At 42.8% G+C, this 27,038-nt stretch overlaps 3 protein-coding genes across 13 annotated transcripts in view; 2 read left to right on the forward strand and 1 right to left on the reverse strand.

Moving 5' to 3' along the window:
- The window catches only part of LOC109879658 (ATP-dependent RNA helicase DDX3X), an 18,974-nt gene extending 11,884 nt beyond the window's left edge, over nt 1-7,090 (forward strand). For 4 of the 6 annotated variants that reach the window (XM_031792733.1, XM_031792734.1, XM_031792737.1 and 1 more), the window contains 8 exons: nt 432-576; nt 818-962; nt 1,940-1,990; nt 2,850-3,031; nt 3,261-3,378; nt 3,487-3,640; nt 3,741-3,871; nt 4,021-7,090. In XM_031792733.1, the coding sequence (XP_031648593.1) occupies nt 432-576; nt 818-962; nt 1,940-1,990; nt 2,850-3,031; nt 3,261-3,378; nt 3,487-3,640; nt 3,741-3,871; nt 4,021-4,106 (1,012 nt within the window). In that variant the 3' untranslated portion in view covers nt 4,107-7,090. The remainder of the gene's footprint in view (nt 1-431; nt 577-817; nt 963-1,939; nt 1,991-2,849; nt 3,032-3,260; nt 3,379-3,486; nt 3,641-3,740; nt 3,872-4,020) is intronic. The other 2 variants (XM_031792735.1, XM_031792736.1) reach the window with 1 other exon arrangement.
- LOC109879654 (dTDP-D-glucose 4,6-dehydratase) lies at nt 6,818-19,982 on the reverse strand. 6 transcript variants are annotated; one of them, XR_004203464.1, is made up of 13 exons: nt 19,566-19,977; nt 19,379-19,445; nt 18,665-18,733; nt 10,141-10,231; nt 9,104-10,011; nt 8,948-8,971; nt 8,667-8,765; nt 8,510-8,569; nt 8,226-8,269; nt 7,951-8,116; nt 7,813-7,868; nt 7,564-7,661; nt 6,829-7,459 (listed from the first exon to the last, which is right to left on the reverse strand). XR_004203464.1 is itself a non-coding variant. In XM_031792739.1 (12 exons), exons 1-12 carry the CDS (start codon nt 19,610-19,612, stop codon nt 7,380-7,382), a joined length of 1,020 nt encoding a protein of 339 aa, XP_031648599.1. In that variant the 5' UTR covers nt 19,613-19,981; the 3' UTR covers nt 6,818-7,379. The 6 variants fall into 6 exon arrangements, 2 of the variants coding, with proteins under 2 accessions (XP_031648599.1, XP_031648600.1); XM_031792739.1 differs by lacking the exon at nt 8,948-8,971 and having other exon boundaries at nt 6,818-7,459; nt 9,869-10,011; nt 19,566-19,981; XR_004203463.1 differs by having other exon boundaries at nt 8,948-10,011.
- A 138-nt stretch (nt 19,983-20,120) lies between these two features.
- LOC109879664 (integral membrane protein GPR180-like) lies at nt 20,121-25,464 on the forward strand. The gene is made up of 9 exons (XM_031792741.1): nt 20,121-20,365; nt 20,995-21,144; nt 21,421-21,621; nt 22,189-22,369; nt 22,520-22,569; nt 22,674-22,831; nt 23,098-23,289; nt 23,403-23,480; nt 23,589-25,464. The coding sequence occupies exons 1-9, from the start codon at nt 20,227-20,229 to the stop codon at nt 23,739-23,741; spliced, it is 1,302 nt and encodes a 433-aa protein (XP_031648601.1). The 5' UTR covers nt 20,121-20,226; the 3' UTR covers nt 23,742-25,464.
- The last annotated feature ends 1,574 nt before the right edge of the window (nt 25,465-27,038 follow it).

Here is a 27,038-nt window from a genome sequence, read left to right on the forward strand (position 1 = left end):
GACTACTGGCAGACTGAGCTGTCTGAGATATAACTTCTGGTTCTTGACTTCATTGTTTTTGAAGAGGTGCAGACAAGTTACAATGCCCCAGGACCCAGTCACTAGGCACTTTACCTAGATTAATAACCTAAGCCTTATTCGCATTGGATTAGTTTTACTGGGGGAGATGGGAGTTATCTAATTATGTGAACAAATCACCACATCCGTAATTTAAGTCTCCTGATGCAGCTTATTAGACTATTGATTAGTTGAATTGGCCTGCTGGACAGGAAAGGAATACTACATGCCCATGAGTCTCTGACTGATGGGGAAACAGGTCAGATCAAATCAAATTTTATTTGTCACATACACATGGTTAGCAGATGTTAATGCGAGTGTAGCGAAATGCTTGTGCTTCTAGTTCCGACAATCCCTGACCCTGTCTCTGTTAGTTACCTGGTGCTGGATGAGGCTGACCGGATGTTGGACATGGGTTTTGAGCCCCAGATCAGACGCATCGTGGAGCAGGACACCATGCCCCCTAAAGGCATCCGCCAGACCATGATGTTCAGCGCTACCTTCCCCAAGGAGATCCAGGTACTCACATCCACATGGTGTTCAACTCCCTTTCCTAAAGAGATCATGGTACATGGACAATAATTGTTACTCTCCAGTCCCCACAATTGCTTATGTATTTGTCAAAAGTATTGTGCTTAATGAGGAAAGGTGTTATTTGCCATATGTCCTCTCTATGGTGTATTAACCCACCTTTCCACACACATTTAATAAACTGTCCTCCATGTTGGCTCCACAACAATAACACAAACCCCTCGGTCAGATCCTGGCGCGTGACTTCCTGGAGGAGTACATCTTCCTGGCGGTGGGACGTGTGGGCTCCACCTCTGAGAACATCACCCAGAAGGTGGTGTGGGTGGAGGACGGTGACAAGAGGTCCTTCCTCCTGGACTTGCTCAATGCTACAGGTAACTACCTGGACTATACCTGTTGCTGGCTCAACCCCCCTCTCCTGTCCCTGTCTGTTAGTATTACTTACTGGAACTTTTACTTGTAGTGCAGGGTTTCTCAAAGCTCATCCTGGGGACTCGCTCACTGTGTTCTGGATTTTATTCCAATTGAGCAATAATTGTATATACATTGATATGTGGTTGGTAAGGGCATTCAGTTATCTGAAGGAAGCTTTTATTGGTTGAAATTCAGTTGAAATGAAAACTTGCGTGGACAGTGGGTGTTTGAGGACTGGAGTTGAGAAACCCTGTGTCTTATGAATATGTTGACATGATCAGTTGGGCTCGGTGGAATCTGCAACGGCATTATTTCCCAACATCAGCTAACTAAAATCGAACTAAATCCTGAAGCTAATCATTGTTTGAATATGCGGACATGTCTTTGATAGGACAACTTACCAGCAGATTCCACCTGCTCCTAACACTAGGCTAGTTCCTGATTTTAAAGCTTGTCAGATGTAAGCTATAGATCTTAGAAGATGGGTAACCATTCAGCTGGGATGGTCTAGTATTGATTGCATTAGGTATTCTGTTCTTTCAGATGGTCATAAGCCTGGGTTGTGTTCAGTGGGCAGTTTGTGTGTTGAACGTGATCCAGTGTTGGTAATGTCATAGGGTCAGATGTGAGGTGAAAACTTGTACTCTAGCTTAGGCATGTTGGCTATCATAAACTTACCCTGCCTAGTATCCCCAACCCCCAGTTACTCCTATGCAGAGCCATGTACACAGAGTTCAGGAAACCATCCTCCACGTTGGCACCAAATGTTCCTCAACAATAACATTCTAATAATGAGGTCGTATTAGAACTTGTTGGTACCATTAATGGCGGCCATTGAGTTTTCTGAACTCTGTTGGCTAACCTCCACCTTTTTAATGTCACTTATGAACTGTTGAAACTGCAATGAGTTTATCATCGGGTTTGGTTTTATCCAAAGTCATTCCGAGCGAAGTTCAGGACAATGCAGGTGAAAACATAGAGAAACCTGGTAAGTAGGAATTTATTATTATTAAAGTGGATGTAGAAGCTTGTATCTCATTTCATATTTCAGTTTATTGATTTATTGCTTGGCCTGTATTGGTTACCCATATTAGTCATCCATTTGTGTCCAGACGAGAAGGTCCTGTTGGTTCGGAACAACCATCTAGTGTGGTTGTCATTGTGAGGTCATTTGCTGTTTTGAAGGGTGTTGTCTCTTTTGTGTGTGTGTGTGGGGGGGGGGGGTTGATTTGGGAATCTGTGACTGTTGATTTGCTTTGCCCACACCCTGCTTGCTACTGCAATCATATGCCATTTCTTACACGTATGCTTTTGTTATGATGGCCATGGCAGCTTGCAAAACTTTCACTGCAGGTAGAAAAATCAATAACATGATCCACTATTCTACCAGATGGAGAAACATGTTCAAACATATCTCATCTGAATGGGCTGTAACATTTTAAACATTTTGAAGAAGCCCTCTGGTCATCATGCATCACGACTCACTGTAGAGTAGCCCGACACAGCTTTAGATATGCAGCTTTTCTTTGCCAGAGCCTCATCTCTTAGCAACACTGGATGTTTCTCCTCTCTCTAAACACCCGTGGTGATTCAGCCCCTCCTTTTCTCTCAGATCCACAACCACAGGGGGTAGTGGGTAGATGCTGTTTCCATACCTGTAATGTCTCCCCTGGGGCTCGTTTAGGAGGGTTCTGAGCAAGCACTGAACGTTGCAGATAGAAATGCCACGAATAGACCTGACGCTAACCCTCCCATGTCGGAAACCGAGGCCATGTTTGTTATACAGAATCTATTTCTATCTGAACATTTTTGAGCAGTGACTCACCGGTCACCCTTCTCCTCCCCAGGTAAGAACTCTCTGACGCTGGTGTTTGTGGAAACCAAGAAGGGAGCGGATGCCCTGGAGGACTTCCTGTACCGTGAGGGTTATGCCTGCACCAGTATCCATGGCGACCGCTCCCAGAGGGACCGAGAGGAGGCTCTGCACCAGTTCCGCTCGGGACGCTGCCCCATCCTGGTTGCCACAGCGGTGAGTCTGCAAGCTGACATTTTGGTTTGAATTCTACAGCTCTGTTACAGGTCAAATATATTGGTTGACAAATGATAAAGCGAAACACACTAGATCTTTGGCCTCATACTGTTCAAGGCCTGGTGTTTGTTTTGCAATATGGTTGCATGTTGGGGTCATTTAAAAAGGGAGCTAACATGCTTCTGTTCAAACAAGAAGGCCAATGGTTGTATTCGGTCTCGTGTACCAGGTGGCTGCCCGTGGCCTGGACATCTCCAATGTCAAGCACGTCATCAACTTTGACCTGCCCAGCGATATAGAGGAGTACGTCCACCGTATTGGCCGTACTGGACGTGTGGGCAACCTGGGTAAGCCTCTACAACATTCAAGAACTCGCCACTCAGCGACACGTAATGCACATTTTTTTATTTAGATAACTATTTGACTGTAACATGGTGAACCCTCTCCTCTCCCAGGTCTGGCCACGTCGTTCTTCAACGATAAGAACGGCAACATCACCAAGGACCTTCTGGACATCCTAGTGGAGGCCAAACAGGAAGTACCCTCCTGGCTGGAGAGCCTGGCCTATGAACACCAGCACAAGAGCAACACCCGCGGACGCTCCAAGAGGTACACACACATGCTTACATACAGTCCTACATAAAGGAGCAGTAGTACAAGGGTTTAGAGACGTTTCACTCTCTTAATCACTGACTCATCCTCTGTTTAGGTTCACCTCTGGTGGCTTCGGAGCCAGGGACTACCGTCAGACCAGTGGTGGCGGCAGCACTGGAGGGTTCGGTGGTCGTGGTGGACGCCAGCCCAGTGGGCATGGAGGAAACCGTGGATTTGGTGGCGGCGGTAAATATCCATTAAAACAACAGTAAATATTACTGTTGGTCTGTGTCATAAGATAGACCAAGTCCAAGAGTTGGTGTTTTAATTCCAACCATGCTCCAACACAGTCCTTAATCTCCTAACACTGTCCTGATTCCCACCCCACATCACAGGTGGCTTTGGAGGCAACTTCTACAGCAGTGACGGCTATGGAGGAAACTACTCTCATCAGGGGGGAGTGGACTGGTGGGGCAACTAAACATCCCTCTAACCCTATCTCCCTACACCTCCTTCCTCCTCCCCCCACCATTGCAGTGGGTCGCACCACGCCAAACTCACTGATAAGGAAACCACATGTGTAACCTAAGCCAGACTATATAAACCCCCGTGTAGCTTCCAAACAGACTGCAGTACATTACCAGCTGTGATTCTCTGACCGCTTTTCCAAAAAATGGAGCTGAGAGACGGGGGACCGAGTGGACAGCTGACCAAGAGGAAAGCTGGAGCCACTGAGCGATTCCTAAAGAAACATGGCACCGCCAGGCTCTGGAATCATCGTGTGGCCGCCCGTAGTGACTATAGCGTATTTAGGATCTTGGGACTTGCAGTTCTTTTCTTTTTTTTCCACTACAACTGCTTTTTCTTTCTTTGTAACAAAACAAACTGAGGATCATTTGTTTGTAAATGTACTGTGCCTTTAACAATTAGATTGTTTTATCTGTATTTTCTTTTAAGCGTCATAACTGGCTAAAACCTGGCCAACAAGAACTAAATTATATATTTTTTGTTTTGGGGTTTAAATGTGGTTTTGTTATTTTATTCGGAAGGAAAACAAAATAAGCTTGAACTAAATATCAAACCTTGGCAAACACTGAGTTGACATGACTTTTGAGTGAGTCATTTGTCCATTTGAGATTCAAATTTGTCACAGGGTAATTTGATGGCTCAAACTAGCTTCGACCGCATGTTGCAGCCATCCTATGAGAATTCCACTATAGGTTTTCAAACCCTTGTGTGACAAAAGTGCACTTCAAGGAAAAAAAGAGTTCAAAAATATTTTTCGCTCACTCTATCCTGGAGAGGAATATGGTAGTCTTCACTAAATGAGCCATTCCAGTTGTACAATTTTAAAATTGAATATTTAAATGGTATGTCCATACATACAAGCTATTTGAGCAAGTCGATGCTCAAAGTTCAGTTCCCCACTAACAAATTGACTTGGCATTGTGGCACCTAGTGAAGCAACTTCTAGCTGCCTGGTGGGTGAATTTAGTTTTTGATTGAGCTTTTTTACATAAACATTTTGGAGGATGGAAATTGACAAATATCCATCCTTCTGAGAGAATGTTTCTTAAACTGGTCAATTCTAAAACGGCGCTTGCCATATAGAAAGTGAAGTTCGAATGGTTGCCATAGGACCACACAGTAACCTGGGTGGCTTTGCTTTTTGTCAAGGCCACCCTGGGATGAAATACACATGCAAGTGTTGTTGTTTTTTGGTCAAGGAGTTTAAAAAAAAAATGCAAAAGGAAATTCTGCAGCAGGCTTTTATTTCATTACAAAATGTCGTTCTCTTACACCTTTTAATTTAGTTCTCTTTTTCAAGCTGCGTTTGAATCCGAAGGACATTCTCGGGTTAACTGTTTAAAGACACAAGCTCTTCCTCCTCAGAGAGCGTAGGAAGGTCAGAAGTTACGGGTTAAGGGTCAGCAATGTACAGACGAGCAAACTGAACTGCACACGTAGCAAAGGGTGATGGGAAGTGCAGTTTATTTACCAGTGCACCATTTTAAGAGGCAATGTGGTTTTCCTGTGTATCCTGGCTGGTGAATCTAGCCCACGTGACCCGGCCAAAGACGGGGGTGCTTTATCTATCCTTCATCCTGACACAGAACCAATGCAGCTATTCTTCCCTTTGTAGGGTTGGGCCGCCTTGATGTATTATGTAAAACCACTGGCCAGTTTACTACTATAGCTGGCATCCAGGCTTCCTCCGTATATAGGAGGGAGGCCCAACGTTGGCTAGAAAATGGCATTTTAAGTGCAATAGGTATATATTCTCAGTGTGTCTGTCGTGCCTTGACATTTTGAATCAATAAGTGAGGTGGTGGTTATGAAGCAGATGCACTGACAGTATTGTGTTAAGATTGAATGGTGCTACCTAAGTTAGGTCTAGGCCCCTTTGTGATGTTACTTAATGGCCATCAAGTTTTCCAAAAAACATTTTATTGCACATCTAGAGTTTTATATAAATGTCTTGAGTGTGTGTCCTTAAAGCTTCCGAATTTTGTGTGTGAGGAGATTGTGAAAAACGCAGCTTGTTTACGAAAGGGGAAGGGTTATCACTATTTAAACCAGGATTTATTTGGGACCAGGGGTTAGTTCAGTAGCAGTCTGAGAATTGAGCTATTTGCACACAGATTACTAGATTCTACTTTTGCTGCTAGTTTGTGTAATTTATTAAGCATTTTTGAGAAATATTTATTTTTATAAGCCTAAAGTGATAGTTTAAGAAACTTGACCAAAAGACAGTACAAAAACACTGGCACTTGAATGTTGAATGTCACCGGTATGCGTGGAAATTTATATTTTTCGGGGTAGTGTGAGCTTTTTAATGTCAGTCATATTGGACTCTAATCAAAATCCACACCTGTTACTTATAGTAGTACTGGCCACATGGCCACACCGTCTAATCAACCGTAACGTTTAATTGGCGAACAAAATTCGAAACAAACAACCAATGCCAAGGTTTGGATAAAAGTGATAACATTTTCTAAAAAATATTGTACCAGTGCAAGAAGTGTCCAGATTCTCTCCAATTCAATTTTGCTTTTCCTTGTTTTTGAGTTTTTTTTCCTCCCCCAGCAAATGTCTGGCACATGGTAATCTTAAGGAAAAAAAACATGTGGTTCTGCTCTGTTGTATTTGCATATTTGGGCCTCCGTGTGTGTTCTGTAGAGTGTGTGGTGAGTCTTAGCTGGATCAATGAGTCTTACAGTAACATTGGCTGACTGAGTCTGAAAACGAAAGGTTTGGATGAAACGTATGAATGGAAATGTGAAGCTGCGGAGAGGAGAGGTTGGAGAGCTTTCGGCTGGCCAGACACTCCCCTGAACGCCACTGAGTCGCCCACTAGTTTGTATTTGCTTTATGTACTAGTTTAGAGGCTGTGCACTGCACGAGAAAACACCTGTGCATTTATTGTATGATTTTACCAAAATTAAAAGTTTTGACTTGCAAATACTTAACCAACTTTTGTATTTTGTCTTTGCATATCCGGAGTTTAATATTCAACATTCAAGCCTGCGCTATAAAGTTATTTATTGACTATGATAAATATATTCCATTCCACCTTCATTAGTAAAACATTTACAAAAATAAGTGTTCCCTTGCACACCCACAGTGATTGAGCTGATGGTTTGACTAGTGGAGGTCAACAACTCTAATTAAGACTGATTAATTGAACCAGGTCTGGAACAAAAGCCAGCACACCCTGTTGCTCTCCAGGAACACAGGAAGAGGATCTATGTGCTTATTGGTCTCTGGTATTGGGCTCAAAGGTAATTGGTTGGTCTTCTGGCCAGAAGTCTGGATTCTCTTGGTACCATTTGACTGAAAAACAAATGGAGAGGACACTTTAGAGATTCACCCTTTGTGCTAAACTATATGAAAGTCAATCTAAGGAATCCATAGAGTAATGTGTTCATGTACTGTACCTGTCCTTCTGATACCCTCTGCCCATGACACTGCAGGCTTCCAGCCCAGCCTCCACAGCTTCTCACAGTTAACAGGGTACCTCAGGTCAACCACTGGCCTTGGGTGGGTGAGAGGTTCAACAATGTCAGTGTCTTAGGAGCCAATCACACAGCCTGCCTTTCTCACACTGGTTTCCATGGCAAAGACATGCTCAAAGGAAGTAAAGGCTCTGAAAAGTGTTTAGTGTGATCCCCTTATACGTCACTCACCGGTCAGGCACAAACTCCAGCCAGTCATCCAGTTCTGCATCAGGTACATGCCTGACCTGTAACACACACTATTAGCAGATGTCTTTCAGTGGCTCAGTAAAGAGGACTACAGTGTGACCAGACACACACTTCACCTACCATCTTGATAAGTTCTCTGGCTAGTTGAATGATGGATATTTCGAAGTCGGTCCCGATGTTGTAGGTTTCTCCCACCGTCCCCCTCTCCAGGATGGTGTGGAATGCTTCAATGGCATCATCCACGTACAGGAAGTGGCGAGATTGAGGGCTGGTCCCTTGGATGGTACTGTGGCAAAGAAAGCATGGGATATGTAGGCTTTATTTGAAACAACATATGAAGTAAAAGATGCCCACAGTCTGGGATGTCAGTGCTCTCTTAAAGTTGAAGTATTTACAATTTTTTGTTCAGCTGAAGGAAGGACACGAATTTTGGAATGACCTGGGGGTAAAAAACAAACATTTGTTGAGACATCTTAAAAGACCAGACACACAACAGAAATATATAGAACTGTGGTTCACAACCAGGGGTACTTGAGAAGACTCATGAAACCATAGGGTTACTGGTAGAATACACAGAGGGTACTTCAGAGGTACTCCGGGCAGAGTAAAATTCAGTTGGTGGTACAGTAACCGAAAAAGGTTGGGAACCAATGATATAGAATACAGATACTATATTGACCTTCTCCAAGTACTGTCTGGGTCCATATACATTATTGCTCCTTGTTATTATAACAGGAAACTGAAAGAAAAAAACAAATATTAATATATAAATGTGTACATTCCTCACAGAAAAACTTGGTTATAATTGTGGTATGTCTGTTGACAGTATTTACTACCTTGTGTCTCTCCCTGTAGTACAATACAAGACACTCAGCAGCTGATTTAGACACAGAGTATGGGTTGTTGGGTCTTCTTGGGCTGGTTTCATCTAATTCCTACATGGTGGTAAAAGCGACCGCATTTAACACTGGGGACCGACAGTACTGCAGACAAAGAACCTTAAGTGGCAAAATAAGTTGAGAAGTGGCACTCAAAGAACTTGGGAGTTCAAATGTAAATGTGGCATACACCTTACAGAAAGTCAGGATAACAGTGAAAATGATATGAGTGGACTGACCTTATACAGACTCTCTCCATACACCTTACAGAAAGTCAGGACAACAGTGAAAATGATATGAGTGGACTGACCTTATACAGACTCTCTACATACACCTTACAAAAAGTGATGATATTTACGTCAGGATATCAGTGAAAATGATATGAGTGGACTGACCTTATACAGACTCTCTCCATACACCTTACAAAAAGTGATGATATTTACGTCAGGATATCAGTGAAAATGATATGAGTGGACTGACCTTATACAGACTCTCTCCATACACCTTACAAAAAGTAATGATATTTACGTCAGGATATCAGTGAAAATGATATGAGTGGACTGACCTTATACAGACTCTCTCCATACACCTTACAAAAAGTAATGATATTTACGTCAGGATATCAGTGAAAATGATATGAGTGGACTGACCTTATACAGACTCTCTCCATACACCTTACAAAAAGTAATGATATTTACGTCAGGATATCAGTGAAAATGATATGAGTGGACTGACCTTATACAGACTCTCTCCATACACCTTACAAAAAGTAATGATATTTACGTCAGGATATCAGTGAAAATGATATGAGTGGACTGACCTTATACAGACTCTCTCCATACACCTTACAAAAAGTAATGATATTTACGTCAGGATATCAGTGAAAATGATATGAGTGGACTGACCTTATACAGACTCTCTCCATACACCTTACAAAAAGTTATGATATTTACGTCAGGATATCAGTGAAAATGATATGAGTGGACTGACCTTATACAGACTCTCTCCATACACCTTACAAAAAGTTATGATATTTACGTCAGGATATCAGTGAAAATGATATGAGTGGACTGACCTTATACAGACTCTCTCCATACACCTTACAAAAAGTTATGATATTTACGTCAGGATATCAGTGAAAATGATATGAGTGGACTGACCTTATACAGACTCTCTCCATACACCTCATCTGTACTAATGTAAATAAACTTCTCCACCTTGGCCTCAAAAGCTGCTTTCAGTAGCACCCTTGTCCCCTCCACGTTCACCATGTGGTATCTGGACGGCCATACGAAGGACGTCTCTGAAAAAGGGGCAAAGAAACATATGGATGAATGTCTTGCTCTATGGGTCACTGAATGTTGTCAACAATGCCTTTGATTGTTTTGGCATGGTAACAACACAATCTAAACAGTAAAACGTAATTTCTTACCAACATGTGTTTGAGCTGCAAAGTGAAAGACGATATCGATGTTTTCTGTGGCAAACATGTGTTTTAACAAGCATGGATTGCATATATCCCCCTGTTAAAGAAAAGGGACAATCCATGACACATATTCAAGCTAACAGCCTTTATGAATTTTGATATATTTTTTTTAACAATAAACATAAACAATAGACAATAAACAACTTAACATTCATACATTTCCAAACATTAATCACACCATACGTACTCAGACCCAAATGTTCCCACCGTAACCACACAATATCTTGTTTGTATCGCTTTTAAGACTCTGCCCCATATGACTTCAAATTGTGTTATTTTGTTTCTGTCCTAGACAGATTTTTTTCAATGTTTAAATAATAAAGCATTTGATTCTTCCATTCTCTTAACGTTGGAGTATCATTATACTGCCAGTATTTAAGTAATAGTTTATTCAATATAATTGTCCAACCCATTCGGTATCTCATATGCCATGTCTTGAAATATGCAGAAAGACGGATTAAAAGTAAACTTACATTGTACAACTTCTGACAACTATCTTTCCAACTCCACCCATAACTTTTGGACCATAGCACTCCTAGAATTCATGAATTATTGAGTCATTGTTAGTTCTACACTTAAGACATTACTCTGCCATTGTGCCGTAGAATTTGTGAATTTCGTCTCTTGTATTGTATACATTAGTTTATACTGGATTAAGCGTATATTGTCAATAACTGTAATTTTGTTTGTTATGTTCCAACACTCCATCTTGTGCCAATATCAGTTATTTTTAAGTCTTGGTTCCAATAGTTTATATATTTTCTTTCTAAGACATTGTTAGTTCAATAGGCTTTCTTTTGTGCAAGGTTTTGTATATATTACCTTTCATATGAGTATCTTTTCTTGACTCAAATAGGATTCCCTCAATATTGCTCAGATGTCCAAAAGCTTTCAGGTCAAAATTTGGAGATATTAAATATATATATATATATATATATACAGTGCCTTGCGAAAGTATTCGGCCCCCTTGAACTTTGCGACCTTTTGCCACATTTCAGGCTTCAAACATAAAGATATAAAACTGTATTTTTTTGTGAAGAATCAACAACAAGTGGGACACAATCATGAAGTGGAACGACATTTATTGGATATTTCAAACTTTTTTAACAAATCGAATACTGAAAAATTGGGCGTGCAAAATTATTCAGCCCCATTACTTTCAGTGCAGCAAACTCTCTCCAGAAGTTCAGTGAGGATCTCTGAATGATCCAATGTTGACCTAAATGACTAATAATGATAAATACAATCCACCTGTGTGTAATCAAGTCTCCGTATAAATGCACCTGCACTGTGATAGTCTCAGAGGTCCGTTAAAAGCGCAGAGAGCATCATGAAGAACAAGGAACACACCAGCCAGGTCCGAGATACTGTTGTGAAGAAGTTTAAAGCCGGATTTGGATACAAAAAAGATTTCCCAAGCTTTAAACATCCCAAGGAGCACTGTGCAAGCGATAATATTGAAATGGAAGGAGTATCAGACCACTGCAAATCTACCAAGACCTGGCCGTCCCTCTAAACTTTCAGCTCATACAAGGAGAAGACTGATCAGAGATGCAGCCAAGAGGCCCATGATCACTCTGGATGAACTGCAGAGATCTACAGCTGAGGTGGGAGACTCTGTCCATAGGACAACAATCAGTCGTATATTGCACAAATCTGGCCTTTATGGAAGAGTGGCAAGAAGAAAGCCATTTCTTAAAGATATCCATAAAAAGTGTCGTTTAAAGTTTGCCACAAGCCACCTGGAAGACACACCAAACATGTGGAAGAAGGTGCTCTGGTCAGATGAAACCAAAATTGAACTTTTTGGCAACAATGCAAAACGTTATGTTTGGCATAAAAGCCACACAGCCCATCACCCTGAACACACCATCCCCACTGTCAAACATGGTGGTGGCAGCATCATGGTTTGGGCCTGCTTTTCTTCAGCAGGGACAGGGAAGATGGTTAAAATTGATGGGAAGATGGATGGAGCCAAATACAGGACCATTCTGGAAGAAAACCTGATGGAGTCTGCAAAAGACCTGAGACTGGGACGGAGATTTGTCTTCCAACAAGACAATGATCCAAAACATAAAGCAAAATCTACAATGGAATGGTTCAAAAATAAACATATCCAGGTGTTAGAATGGCCAAGTCAAAGTCCAGACCTGAATCCAATCGAGAATCTGTGGAAAGAACTGAAAACTGCTGTTCACAAATGCTCTCCATCCAATCTCACTGAGCTCGAGCTGTTTTGCAAGGAGGAATGGGAAAAGATTTCAGTCTCTCGATGTGCAAAACTGATAGAGACATACCCCAAGCGACTTACAGCTGTAATCGCAGCAAAAGGTGGCGCTACAAAGTATTAACTTAAGGGGGCTGAATAATTTTGCACGCCCAATTTTTCCATTTTTGATTTGTTAAAAAAGTTTGAAATATCCAATAAATGTTGTGTCCCACTTGTTGTTGATTCTTCACAAAAACATACTGTTTTATATCTTCATGTTAGAAGCCTGAAATGTGGCAAAAGGTCGCAAAGTTCAAGGGGGCCGAATACTTTCGCAAGGCACTGTATCACCTTTATTTAACCAGGTAGGCAAGTTGAGAACAATTTCTAATTTACAACTGCGACTTGGCCAAGATAAAGCAAAGCAGTTCGACACATACAAGAACACAGTCTGTTGTTTGTTTACTCAACACATGGAGTAAACAAGCATACCGTCAATAATACAGTAGAAAAACAAGTCTATATACAGTGTGTGCAAATGAGGTGAGATAAGGGCGGTAAGGCAATAAATAGGCCATGGTGGTGAAGTAAATAATATATTGCAATTAAACACTGGAATGGTAGATGTGCAGTAGATTAATGTGCAAAGTAGAAATACTGGGGTGCAAAGGAGCAAGATAAATAAATAAATACAGTAGGGGATGAGGTAGTTGTTTGGGCTATTTACAGGTGCAGTGATCTGTGAGCTACTCTGACAGCTGATGCTTAAAGCTAGTGAGGGAGATAAGTGTCTCCAGTTTCAGTGATTTTTGTAGTTTGTTCCAGTCATTGGCAGTAGAGAACTGTAAAGAGAAGCGGCCAAAGGACGAATTGGCTTTGGGGGTGACCAGTGAGATATACCTGCTGGAGCGCGTGCTACGGGTGGGTGCTGCTATGGTGACCAGCGAACTGAGATAAGGCAGGGCTTTACCTAGCAGGGTCTTGTAGATGACCTAGAGCCAGTGGGTTTGGCGACGAGTATGAAGCGAGGGCCAGCCAACGAGAGCATACAGGTCGCAGTGGTGGGTAGTATATGGGGCTGTGGTGACAAAACGGATGGCACTGTGATAGACTGCATCCAATTTGTTGAGTAGAGTGTTTGAGGCTATTTTGTAAATGACATCGCCGAAGTCAAGGATCGGTAGGATGGTCAGTTTCACGAGGGTGTGTTTGGCAGCATGAGCGAAGGATGCTTTGTTGCGAAATAGTAAGCCAATTCTAGATTTAATTTTGGATTGGAGATGTTTGATGTGAGTCTGGAAGGAGAGTTTACAGTCTAACCAGACACCTATGTATTTGTAGTTGTCCACATATTCTAAGTCAGAACCATCCAGAGTAGTGATGCTGGACGGGCAGGCAGGTGCGGGCAGCGATCGGTTGAAGAGCATTCATTAGTTTTACTTGTATTTAAGAGCAGTTGGAGGCCACGGAAGGAGAGATGTATGGCATTGAAGCTCGTCTGGAGGGTAGTTAACACAGTGTCCAAAGAAGGGCCAGAAGTATACAGAATGGTGTCATCTGCGTAGAGGTGGATCAGAGACTCACCAGCAGCAAGAGCGACATCATTGATGTATACAGAGAAGAGAGTCGGCCCAAGAATTGAACCCTGTGGCACCCCCATAGAGACTGCCAGAGGCCCGGATAACAGACCCTCCGATTTGACACACTGAACTCTATCGGAGAAGTAGTTGGTGAACCAAGCGAGGCAATCATTTGAGAAAACAAGGCTGTTGAGTCTGCCGATAAGGATGTGGTGATTGACAGAGTCGAAAGCCTTAGCCAGGTTGATGAAAACGGCTGCACAGTATTGTTTCTTATCGATGGCGGTTATGATATCATTTAGGACCTTGAACATGGCTGAGGTACATCCATGACCAGCTCTGAAACCAGATTGCATAGTGGAGAAGGTACGGTGGGATTCGAAATGGTTGGTAATCGGTTTGTTAACTTGGCTTTAAAAGACCTTAGAAAGGAAGGGTAGGATAGATATAGGTCTGTAGTAGTTTGGGTCAAGAGTGTCCCCACCTTTGAAAAGGGGGTTGACCGCAGCTGCTTTCCAATCTTGGGGAATCTCAGACGACACGAAACAGAGGTTGAACAGGCTAGTAATAGGGGTTGCAACAATTTTGGCAGATCATTTTAGAAAGGGAGGGTCCAGATTGTCTAGCCCGGCTGATTTGTAGGGTTCCAGATTTTGCAGCTCTTTCAGAACATCAGCTAACTGGATTTGGGAGAAGGAGAAATGGGGGAGGCTTGGGCGAGTTGCTGTGGGGGGTGCAGGGCTGTTGACCGGGGTAGGGGTAGCCGGGTGGAAAGCATGGCCAGCCGTAGAAAAATGCTTATTGAAGTTCTCAATTATAGTGGATTTATCGGTGGTGACAGAGTTTCCTATCCTCAGGGCAGTCAGGTCTGGAGAGAACCAAGGGCTATACAGTGGGGCAAAAAAGTATTTAGTCAGCCACCAATTGTGCAAGTTCTCCAACTTAAAAAAAATTAGAAAGGCCTGTAATTTTCATCATAGGTACACTTCAACTATGACAGACAAAATGACAATAAAAAAAATCCAGAAAATCACATTGTAGGATATTTAATGAATTTATTTGCAAATTATGGTGGAAAATAAGTATTTGGTCAATAACAAAAGTTTCTCAATACTTTGTTATATACCCTTTGTTGGCAATGACAGAGGTCAAACGTTTTCTGTAAGTCTTCACAAGGTTCACACACACTGTTGCTGGTATTTTGTCCCATTCCTCCATGCAGATCTCCTCTAGAGCAGTGATGTTTTGGGGCTGTTGCTGGGCAACACGGACTTTCAACTCCCTCCAAAGATTTTCTATGGGGTTGAGATCTGGAGACTGGCTCGGCCACTCCAGGACCTTGAAATGCTTCTTACGAAGCCACTCCTTCGTTGCCCGGGCGGTGTGTTTGGGATCATTGTCATGCTGAAAGACCCAGCCATGTTTAATCTTCAATGCCCTTGCTGATGGAAGGAGGTTTTCACTCAAAATCTCACGATACATGGCCCCATTCATTCTTTCCTTTACACGGATCAGTCGTCCTGGTCCCTTTGCAGAAAAACAGCCCCAAAGCATGATGTTTCCACCCCCATGCTTCACAGTAGGTATGGTGTTCTTTGGATGCAACTCAGCATTCTTTGTCCTCCAAACACGACGAGTTGAGTTTTTACCAAAAAGTTATATTCTGGTTTCATCTGACCATATGACATTCTCCCAATCTTCTTCTGGATCATCGAAATGCTCTCTAGCAAACTTCAGACGGGCCTGGACATGTACTGGCTTAAGCAGGGGGACACGTCTGGCACTGCAGGATTTGAGTCCCTGGCGGCGTAGTGTGTTACTGATTGTAGGCTTTGTTACTCTGGTCCCAGCTCTCTGCAGATCATTCACTAGGTCCCCCCGTGTGGTTCTGGGATTTTTGCTCACCGTTCTTGTGATCATTTTGACCCCACGGGGTGAGATCTTGCGTGGAGCCCCAGATCGAGGGAGATTATCAGTGGTCTTGTATGTCTTCCATTTCCTAATAATTGCTCCCACAGTTGATTTCTTCAAACCAAGCTGCTTACCTATTGCAGATTCAGTCTTCCCAGCCTGGTGCAGGTCTACAATTTTGTTTCTGGTGTCCTTTGACAGCTCTTTGGTCTTGGCCATAGTGGAGTTTGGAGTGTAACTGTTTGAGGTTGTGGACAGGTGTCTTTTATACTGATAACAAGTTCAAACAGGTGCCATTAATACAGGTAACGAGTGGAGGACAGAGGAGCCTCTTAAAGAAGAAGTTACAGGTCTATGAGAGCCAGAAATCTTGCTTGTTTGTAGGTGACCAAATACTTATTTTCCACCATAATTTGCAAATAAATTCATAAAAAATCCTACAATGTGATTTTCTGGATTTCTTTCTTCATTTTGTCTGTTATAGTTGAAGTGTACCTATGATGAAAATTACAGGCCTCTCTCATCTTTTTAAGTGGGAGAACCTTCACAATTGGTGACTGACTAAATACTTTTTTGCCCCACTGTATCTGTTCCTGCTTCTACATTTCTTGAATGGGGCTTTTAAAACAGACAAGTAAAAATATTCTGGGGATGAGCATGACAATATGTAGCCATTGTTCCTCTTTAGTGTATTTAACAACATGTTGCAAGTAAAAGCCTTGGGTGGCGAGTTGATACAATTCCAAATCTGGAAAGTAAAACACCCTCTCAGACTTAAGAAGATGTTAAACTATCCTTTTTATTCAGTGGTATTTGCCCACATGAAGTCTGTTATGGCTGAGTATACATTTGTAAATAATGTCTTCATTGGGGTAATTGGTATATAACTGAAAATGCACAGAACAAAAAATGTATGTATGTAAAGTGTTGGTCTGAAATAAAATAAAAGATCAGAGAAATGTTCCATACCCACAAAAAGCTTTTTTCTCTCAAATGTTGCGCACACATTTGTTTACATCCCTGTTAGAGAGCATTTATCCTTTGCCAAGATAATCCACCTGACATGTGTGACATTTTAAGAAGCTGATTAAACAGCATGGTCATTACACAGGTGCACCTTGTGCTGGAGACAATTAAAGGCCACTCTAAATTGTGCAGTTTTGTCACACAACACAATGCCACAGATGTTGAGGGAGCATGCAATTGGCAGGCTGACTGCAGGACTGTCCACCAGAGCTGTTGCCAGATAATTGAATGTTAATTTCTCTACCCCAAGTTGCCTCCAATGTTATTTTAGAGGATTTGTCAGTACGTTCAACTGGTCTCAATTGCAGACCCCATGGAGTGCCCCATGGGTGGCGGTGGGGTTATGGCATGGGCAGGCATAAACTACAAACAACAAACACAGTAGCATTTTATTAATGGCAATTTTAATGCACAGAGACACCATGACAAGATCTTGAGGCCCATTGTCGTGCCATTCATCCGCCGCCATCACCTCATGTCTCAGTATGATCATTTTGATTTTATTTCTACCTTTATTTAACTAGGCAAGTCAGTCAGGAACAAATTCTTATTTACAATAACAGCCTACCCCGGCCAAACCCGGACAACGCTGGGACAATTGTGCGCCGTCCTATGGGACTCCCAATCACGGCCAGATGTGATACAGCCTGGATTGGAACCAAGGACTGTAGTAACACCTCTTGCACTGAGATGCAGTGCCTTAGACCACTGCGCCACTATGGAGTCCAATGCATGGCCCCATGTCGCAAGATTCTGTACAAAATTCCAGGAAGCAAGTTCTTCCATGGCCTGCATGGTATGCAGAGTATGTTTGGGTACTCTGGATCGACGTGTATGACAGCATGTTCCAGTTGTCGCCAATATCCAGCAACTTCACACAGCCATTGAAGAGGAGTGGGACAACATTCCACAGGCTAAAATCAACAGCCTGATCAACTCTTTGTGAAGACGATATGTCATGCTGCATGAGGCAAATGGTGGTCACACGTGATACTGACTGGTTTTCTGATCCACACCCCTACCTTTTTTAAGGCATCTGTGACCAACAGATGCATATCTGTACTCCCAGTCATGTGAAATCCATAGATTCGGGTCTAATGAATTCATTTCAATTGACTGATTTCCTTACATGAACTTTAACTAAGTTTAAGCAAAATCTTTGAAGTTGTTGCATGTTGGGTTCATATTTTTGTTCAGTAAAATATAAAAACTTTGGGAGCTATGCCATTTTAATGAGGGTTATTCTATCTGTAAGATTTATGGGAAGATTGTTCCATTTAATTAGATCTGCTTTCATGTTATTGAGTAATGGAATAAAGTCCACTTTATATATATATATATTTTTTTTTTCACTTATTAAGCATCCTAAGTATTTCATATTTTTTGTGGTCCACAAAGGATTGCTGTAGTTCATGAGTTATTATTTTTCTAATTGCCATTATTGCATTTTTTTCTACGTTCATTTCATATCCTGAGATTTTTGAGTATTCCGGAAATATTTTGAACAAGGGGGACATTGAGATTAAAATATTAGTCAGGTATATCAGAAGATCGTCAGCAAATTAGTTCATATTCATGCTTATCAATACGGATACCTGTTACATTTGAGTCCGGTCTAATTATTTCAGCAAGCAGTTCAATTGCCAGTGCAAACAGGAGGGGAGAGAGGACATCCCTGTCTCGTGACACTGGCACTCCATATACAGTGATGTTACATAACAGCAGGACTTGGCAGTTCTCTCACCCTGATAAAGGTGTAGTTCTCATTCTCCTCTACAGACTCCAGGTTCCTGAGATTAGAACAGTAGTCCAGCTGTATGGGACCAGGAAAAGTTAGACAGTCACTCTCAGGAAATGATGACAAATTGGAATTCTGCAGTCACATAATGTAGTAGTTAGCGTGTATAAGCTTCACTTTGTTTTTTGTTTTATTTACATTTTTTATTTTGTTGTCACATACACCGGATATGTGCAGTGAAACGTGCTGTCAAATCAAATCAAATCAAATCATATTGGTCACATACACATATTTAGCAGATGGTATTGCGTGTAGTGAAATCCTTGTGTTCCTAGCAGTGCAGTAATATCTAACAATACACACAAGTCTAAAAAGTAAAAGAATGGTATTAAGAAATATGGAAATATTAGGACAAGCAATGTCGGAGTCCTGAGTATAAATATATATGGACAGCTGTGATTATGGACAGTATATGGATAGAATATGCAGTATATCTGAAGAATACGTAGGATAGAATAGTTTATGTACAGCAATAGTTGGATGGCCTTAACTAGAATACAGTATATACATATGAAATGGGTAAAACAGTATATAAACATGATTAAAGTGACCAGTGTCAAATGTCTATGTTGCATCTTGGCTGCAAAGGGAACGAGAGGCCCCAGCTTGAACAGGGCTTGAATCTGTCGTTACAGGAAAGCACATTTAGCTCCTACTTACATTGTCAAAGTTGATGATACGCCAATCTGGGTGCCTGTTGACTAGGGAGCAGACAAAATGGGACCCACTGTATTGGGAAAGAGTTACAGATGAAACATGTATAGTATGCAATGAAATCTCATATTTTACATACATTGTAGATTCAACTACTGATTGTCATGATGATGATTTGCTAACTGTTACTTACATGAAACCTGCCCCTCCAGTCACCAGGACCGTTTTGACCAAGTCCATCCTCGCACAACCTGTTGATGTCTCCTCACAACTCTTCTCCTGGATCTTCAGTTTTCATTAAAGCCCAAAGGCACTCTCCTAGTGACATAAATTATGCCCAATTTAGCTAGCTAACTAGTTTACCTGTGCTGGAGAGTGTCTTATAGTTCAGCAAACAAGAGATAATCTCATAAACTATATGCGGGAACTGATTCTAAGTGATTGAGGCCATTCTAAAGCGAAGCACATCGACAACACGTTAACGAACAGTTAGATAACATTACTCAGATGTTTGTGTTGTCACTAGATAATGTCAGAAGCAGCTGATACTGTACAAACCACATCAACTAAATGTAATGTGCAACTTTTGCGACAGTCATTTGTCGCTTTATGGCAATGTTGACACGTAACAGAGGTCTGCGTTGAGTTGGTCGGTTTTGGTGCCCACCCTTTAATCGCTCTCTGATTGGCTTACAGATTTAACGTAGGGCAGAGGTCCTTTTATGATTAGGTAAAACCTAAATCAATCAAACGTTCAGTGCAGATGGAACACACCCTTTTTTGACAAGACCATTCATTGTTGTCGTACAATCATCTTCTTTATATCTAATTTGATAAGTCGCTTTTAGGAGACAATGTATCCGTTAATGTTTACACTTACAGCCTATTTACTATGCATTCCAGCTACATTTGGAAAAACTGTGTCGGGAGTTTTCAAGAGCGATGCAGCCAGAGAGCAGAATGGACAGTACATCACAAAATTCATGTACAACGGTAGGTGTAGCAGTCAGTCTGAAGCTAGCGACAAATTCTGGAGGGAGGCTTGTGTGGATGGTTACTAACGCACCAAGATGACGATGCGTTTTATTATTGGATGTTTTATATAGACTATAGTTGCAATGCTAATGTACATACGGAAGCAACAGATAATGTGCTCTTAGTCTGGAAAGTGTTAATCTCTTGCATGGTGTTATGCATCATTGTCTCAAAGTATTTTTCTGTGTGCATCGCAATCTTAAACGGGAAATCGTGGGAAGATGTTTGTTGAGTTGGGTTCAAAGATCAAATCACATAGGTCTATGCAGTGTCTTAATAATAGGTTGGTTCAGTCTTACATTATTCCAGACCCATGAGCATCTGCAATGTTCTACCCGGGAACAGAATGACATGTTTCCAAATGTGATAGCCAGGCAGTACATTAGAATCTCATTCCTTTATCACAGACGTCTGCATATTCTGTAGGTTCGCGTGAAACCCAATCCTCTGAAAGGTGGATTTAGTGTCCTGTCAGATCTCTTCCCTCATTCCCTCTTTCTCTCTCTCTCCTCCCCTCTACTTCCACTACCTCTTCTTCTCTCACACCCTCTCTTGTCTCTCCCTCCCTCTGTCTGTCTCTTCCCCAGTGGGTAGGGGTCTGGTGGTGTGCAGGCTGGCGAATGCTCCCCTGGCCACGGAGAAGGAGTCCAGACTGCTATTCTTCCCGGAGATGGAGGACGGCTTCGACATCGACAACCTCAGCTGCCACGAGCGCCTCTCCAAGGCACAGCTCTCCAGTGAGTGTGTCTCTGTGACTGTCACATGTATTGTTGTTTGCATTCATGTCCCGCTGGCTCGTAGTAAACATGCATTCATAAACGAGGCATTTCGTTAAGTAGCATAAATACCATCATTTACAGGACATATTCTGAATGTACTTGCAGTATGTTGCATATGTAACCAACTGGTTATCAAACCTTTGGTCGTTTGCATGACTTAAGGCCACATTAGCCCTCTGAGCGAAAGCCTAGGCCTTGTCTCCCTCCTAACGTTGTTTCCCTCTCTCTGCTCAGTCCGTCTGAGTGAGGAGGAGCACAACCAGAGCATCCCCCACCTTCACTCCCCCACGGCCTGGATGGCGCTGTATGCAGACCGCTACACCTGTGGGGAGGGGGGCATCATCCCTGCCCACGGGGACCTGACCTTCACCATCCTGCTGTTCAACCCTGACTCGGCAGGCAACCCCCTCGAACACTTCAGTACTGAGGAGGCAGGTCAGTACATGCACATACTTTAATATATGCATTTGGTGCACTGTAAATCGCTTTGGATGAAAGCGTCTGCTAAGTGTTTGCTAGTCATAACACATCATTTTATACTTCTGAATTTAAGATATGACTAGGGCTCCAGACAGGACTACACTGAATGCTTGACTGATTGTGTCCTCCCCACCCCTGGCACCCTGACCAACTCTCCTTCCTACCCCTGCCCCCCTCTCCCTCCTACCCCTGCCCCCCTCCTTCCTACCCCTGCCCCCTTGACCCACCCTCCTTTCCCCCCTGCCCCACCCCTGCCCCCCTAACCTACCCTCATACCTACCCCTGCTCCACCCTCCTCTCTACCCCGCCCTCCTCCCTACCCCTGACCCACCCTCCTTCCTACCCCTGACCCACCCTCCTTCCTACCCCTGACCCACCCTCCTTCCTACCCCTGCCACCCTGACCTACCCTCCTACCTACCCCTGCCACCCTGACCCACCCTACTCCCTTCCCCCCTGACCCACCCTCCTTCCTACCCCTGCCCCCCTACCCCACCCTCCTACCTACCCCTGCTCCTACCAGGCCTGCATAGTTTCTACTGTCTGCTGATCCTGGCCTACTTTGTGGCATCCTGTATCTACATTCAGCCTCTGTGGATGGCCCTGAGAAAGGGTGGGCCCATGCAAACGGTGCTGAAGGTGCTCTCCACAGCCTTGGCCCTACAGGGGATCTCTGCCCTCTTCAACTACATCCACCTGGCCAGGTGAGTGAGACTGTCTCAGTCATTGGTACAGTCACCTTTCAGCAGCCCTGCTCAGTTACTGTATTACAGGATTATCCTGTATTGCAGAATATTTGGATGAGTGAATATCAGTTGCTGTGTAAAAACACACACCTGTCTCTCGTTCCACAGGTATGCCAGGGATGGAGTGGGCATTCCTATCATGGGCAGCTTGGCAGAGTGTGAGTGTTGTATTCTCACTCTGTCGCTCTTGCTTCATACTGTCGTTTGTTCTTCCTTTGTGACTGTGCTGACTGTTGCCTGTTGTTGTTCTCCCATGCTGCAGTCTGTGACATGGTATCCCAGGTGTCCATGCTGTACATGCTGCTGAGTCTGTGTGTGGGCTGGACCCTGAGCAAGAACAGGAAGCCCCAGAGCAGACCTCTCCAGTGGGACTCCTCTCCCGCCTCCAAAGCCCTCGCTATGGGAGGGGTCGCCACACAGGTCAGAGCCTCATCAGCCTATCCATGACCTTTAATCTCTTACCCCAAAATACTAAGCCCTGACTTCCATCTCACTGGATACAGTAGCCCCTACTACTTGCAATAACCTCTACCTTGCTCACACCATCCCCTATCCTGAACAATACTGTAACCCCCTATTAACTCTCAATTTCCCTTTTGGGATCAGTCAATAAAAACACATTCAATACCAATGACCTAAATACCTCTTCACTGACTCCCTGTCTGTGTTGCTGCCCGGGCCACTAGGGGGCGCTACTGCTGTGGGAGCAGTATGAGGAGACGGAGCACCACAGCTACCATGCCCAGCGCAGCATAGCGGGTCTGTTACTCATATCTCTACGTATCATCCTGGCCTTGTTGCTAGCCTCTGTGCTCTACACCATCATCAGCACAGAGAGGAGCGCCCTCAAGAGAGACTTCTATCTCAGCTTCGCCAAGGTAGGCGTAGAAATACAACACAGAATAGCTGGTAATCCTTTCCATGCGTTTATAGTGCCATCTACAGTGCATTATAAGATTGGTTATTCCAGTCTCACTAGTTTGTTTCTCAGGGTTGTTTTATCTGGTTCCTATGCCACCCTGTGCTGGTCCTACTCTCTGTGGTCTTCAACGAGCATCAGAGAGAAAAGGTGAGAGGACGACACTCTATAGATAGTACAATATATATATATAAAATCTATCTATCTCTGACTCATTCGGAAGGTTTTTGGTGCTGATGTTTGTGTGTCTGTTTGTAGGTTGTGACAATCGGTGTGATTCTATGCCAGGCTATCTCGGTGGTGATCCTCTACCAGCTTTTCCTGTCCCGTAGCTTATACTGGGAAGTATCTTCTCTCTCCTCTGTCTCACTACCCCTCACCATGTCCAGAGGGGGCCGGGGACGCTACTGACCCCGCGTGCAGGGGGAACACTTTCACTGTGACACATGCCGAGGGCGAAGGGATACACTGTGACACCTGCAGTTTAAAGGGACAATACTTCCACTCCTCTCCACCCACTCACGGCGAAGGTGCCCCCACAGATGGGTGAGGAAAGAGAGGTGGGTGGGATGAAGAGTAGGAGTTCACACACAAACATAGAAGAGAAGAGGAATGATGGCCTGCTCATGTAGCTGGATAGCACAACTATTTAATAGCCTCCCAAACAGGATGAGAGTGAGACCTGGGTTTAAGCGCACATAAAGTATGTATGTAAATGAGACTCATTTGTTAGTATACAACAGATGTGGACACAGGTAACTGCCAAAATAATGGAAACGCGAGTAAAAGAGGGATCCAAAGTATATTAAAAGCAGATGCTTCCACACAGGTGTGGTTCCTGGGTTAAGCAATTCACATCCCATCATGCTTTGCTTAGGGTCACGTATAAAAATACTGTCTGCCATGGCTGTGGCCCTACAGGATTACAATGCCCCCATTCACAGGGCACGGGTGGTCACTGAATGGTTTGATGAGCATGAAAATTATGTAAACCATATGGCCGTCTCAGTCACCAGATCTCAACCGGGGACGGTGTTTTCCACCACCATCAACAAAACATCAAATTATGGAATTTCTCGTGGAAGAATGATGTCGCATCCCTCCAATAGAGTTCCAGAATCTATGCCAAGGTGCATTGAAGCTGTTCTGGCTCGTGGCACAACTCCCTATTAAGACTCTTTATGTTGGTGTTTTCTTTATTTTGGCAGTTACCTGTATGTTAGTCTTATTTACAATTGTAGTATGTATGTGTGAAGTTGTGGTTCACTGTTTTATTTTGAATGTCAAACTTGGGCTGGATTTGATGTCTCTTTTTCATTTTCTGACGGAGTATAAAACTCCCAAAATAGGTTTATAATAGATTACAACGAAAGGTTACTGATTGTCAAATTCCCTGTTAAGTCTTATTTATTGCCGATAAAGATATCCAGGCACGGACTGAAATACATTTGTTTACCGTTGATCCATAGAGATATGGATCCATGTTCAGTGTGGTAAATCTCAAACCAAAAATATAGTCTGATCTTAACTCTGTCAGAAATAGAAAGTTGGGTCTTTTTTTTTTTTTTACAGAGTTGCTTCACACTGTTTTACTGCCGTTTCATTCTATTGTGGTCAATTGATGGTTCTTTCTGCGAGGTTCAGGTTTAGGTTGTGCTGAAGCTATTACAGAAATCACATGGAACTCATGGAATCTGTGTGTCATCCCCAGCACTCCAACACTGCAGCTAGTTGCATGTGTGAGAATCATATTACTATTTTTAGTTGTGCAATTATTGAATTATACTTGAATATGAACGCTTGGTATTGTTTTGTCTGACATTGGAGCTAGACATGTGCAATGTTTAAATGCAGCTTTATTTTCTTTCTCAATCATCGCAAGTGCCTGAGAAGACAATCACTTTGCTAGTAGAGAAGGTACCTGTGTTTGTCTATGAAAAGATGGGTTTCACATTGACATACATGACCAGTCTGATAGTTAAGTTATGCAGAGATATTGGGGGGGGGGGAAATGGTCAACAGAGCAGTGACTGTGTAATGTTTATAAGGCTGTTTTAAATTCATTACTGTATACTTTTGTAAAATAAGTCTTTATTAGATGCTGATGCAAATACAAGAAAATGTCTGCAGGGGGCAGCAGTTCTCTTGATCTGTTACAGTAGCTTATGTTGACCAGCGTTTCTCAACCCTGGTCCTCCAGTATCCCCAACGGTGAACATTTGTATTGTAACCCTGGACAAGCACACCTGATTCAACTTGTCAACTAATCATCAAGCCCTCAATGAGTTGAATGAGGTGTTTGTCAAGGGCAACAACGAAACGGTCTATTTTTGAGCAAAGACACTACTGTAGACTACTCTCAACCAATGCACGCACAAACCATAGAAGTTACCAGTGTCTTTGCTCAAACTGCCTGCATTCTCATTCAACAATTATCATGATAATGCATGATAATTCAAACATGGAAGGAGAAACCACAAAATGTCACGGTTGCTAGGAAATGCCACCACGACACTCCACATTGAGTATATAAACAGTTTTCCACTCTCCACTTCCTCAAACGGATCTGAGAGGCTAATATCAAACACTAACATCAGAGCTAAGCCAAGTCAGTCTCACTTTATTTGGGTAGTTGCTTGCAGATAGATAATCATCTTTGGTTGGTCATTGGTTTCGGTCCGGCTGCTATGGATTCCAGCATGTGACACTAAATAGGCCAATATAAATAGCCTACACAGTCAAAGTTGTGGAAACATGCTGTGGAATGTGGTTAAACTAACCCCAGACTTCTACACAGTCAAAGTTGTGGAAACATGCTGTGGAATGTGGTTAAACTAACCCCAGACTTCTACACAGTCAAAGTTGTGGAAACATGCTGTGGAATGTGGTTAAACTAACCCCAGACTTCTAAACAGTCAAAGTTGTGGAAACATGCTGTGGAATGTGGTTAAACTAACCCCAGACTTCTAAACAGTCAAAGTTGTGGAAACATGCTGTGGAATGTGGTTAAACTAACCCCAGACTTCTACACAGTCAAAGTTGTGGAAACATGCTGTGGAATGTGGTTAAACTAACCCCAGACTTCTACACAGTCAAAGTTGTGGAAACATGCTGTGGAATGTGGTTAAACTAACCCCAGACTTCTACACAGTCAAAGTTGTGGAAACATGCTGTGGAATGTGGTTAAACTAACCCCAGACTTCTACACAGTCAAAGTTGTGGAAACATGCTGTGGAATGTGGTTAAACTAACCCCAGACTTCTACACAGTCAAAGTTGTGGAAACATGCTGTGGAATGTGGTTAAACTAACCCCAGACTTCTACACAGTCAAAGTTGTGGAAACATGCTGTGGAATGTGGTTAAACTAACCCCAGACTTCTACACAGTCAAAGTTGTGGAAACATGCTGTGGAATGTGGTTAAACTAACCCCAGACTTCTAAACAGTCAAAGTTGTGGAAACATGCTGTGGAATGTGGTTAAACTAACCCCAGACTTCTAAACAGTCAAAGTTGTGGAAACATGCTGTGGAATGTGGTTAAACTAACCCCAGACTTCTAAACAGTCAAAGTTGTGGAAACATGCTGTGGAATGTGGTTAAACTAACCCCAGACTTCTACACAGTCAAAGTTGTGGAAACATGCTGTGGAATGTGGTTAAACTAACCCCAGACTTCTAAACAGTCAAAGTTGTGGAAACATGCTGTGGA

This window comes from Oncorhynchus kisutch, linkage group LG16, assembly GCF_002021735.2.
Source record: "Oncorhynchus kisutch isolate 150728-3 linkage group LG16, Okis_V2, whole genome shotgun sequence".
In the NCBI taxonomy this organism is placed as follows: Eukaryota; Metazoa; Chordata; class Actinopteri; order Salmoniformes; family Salmonidae; genus Oncorhynchus; species Oncorhynchus kisutch.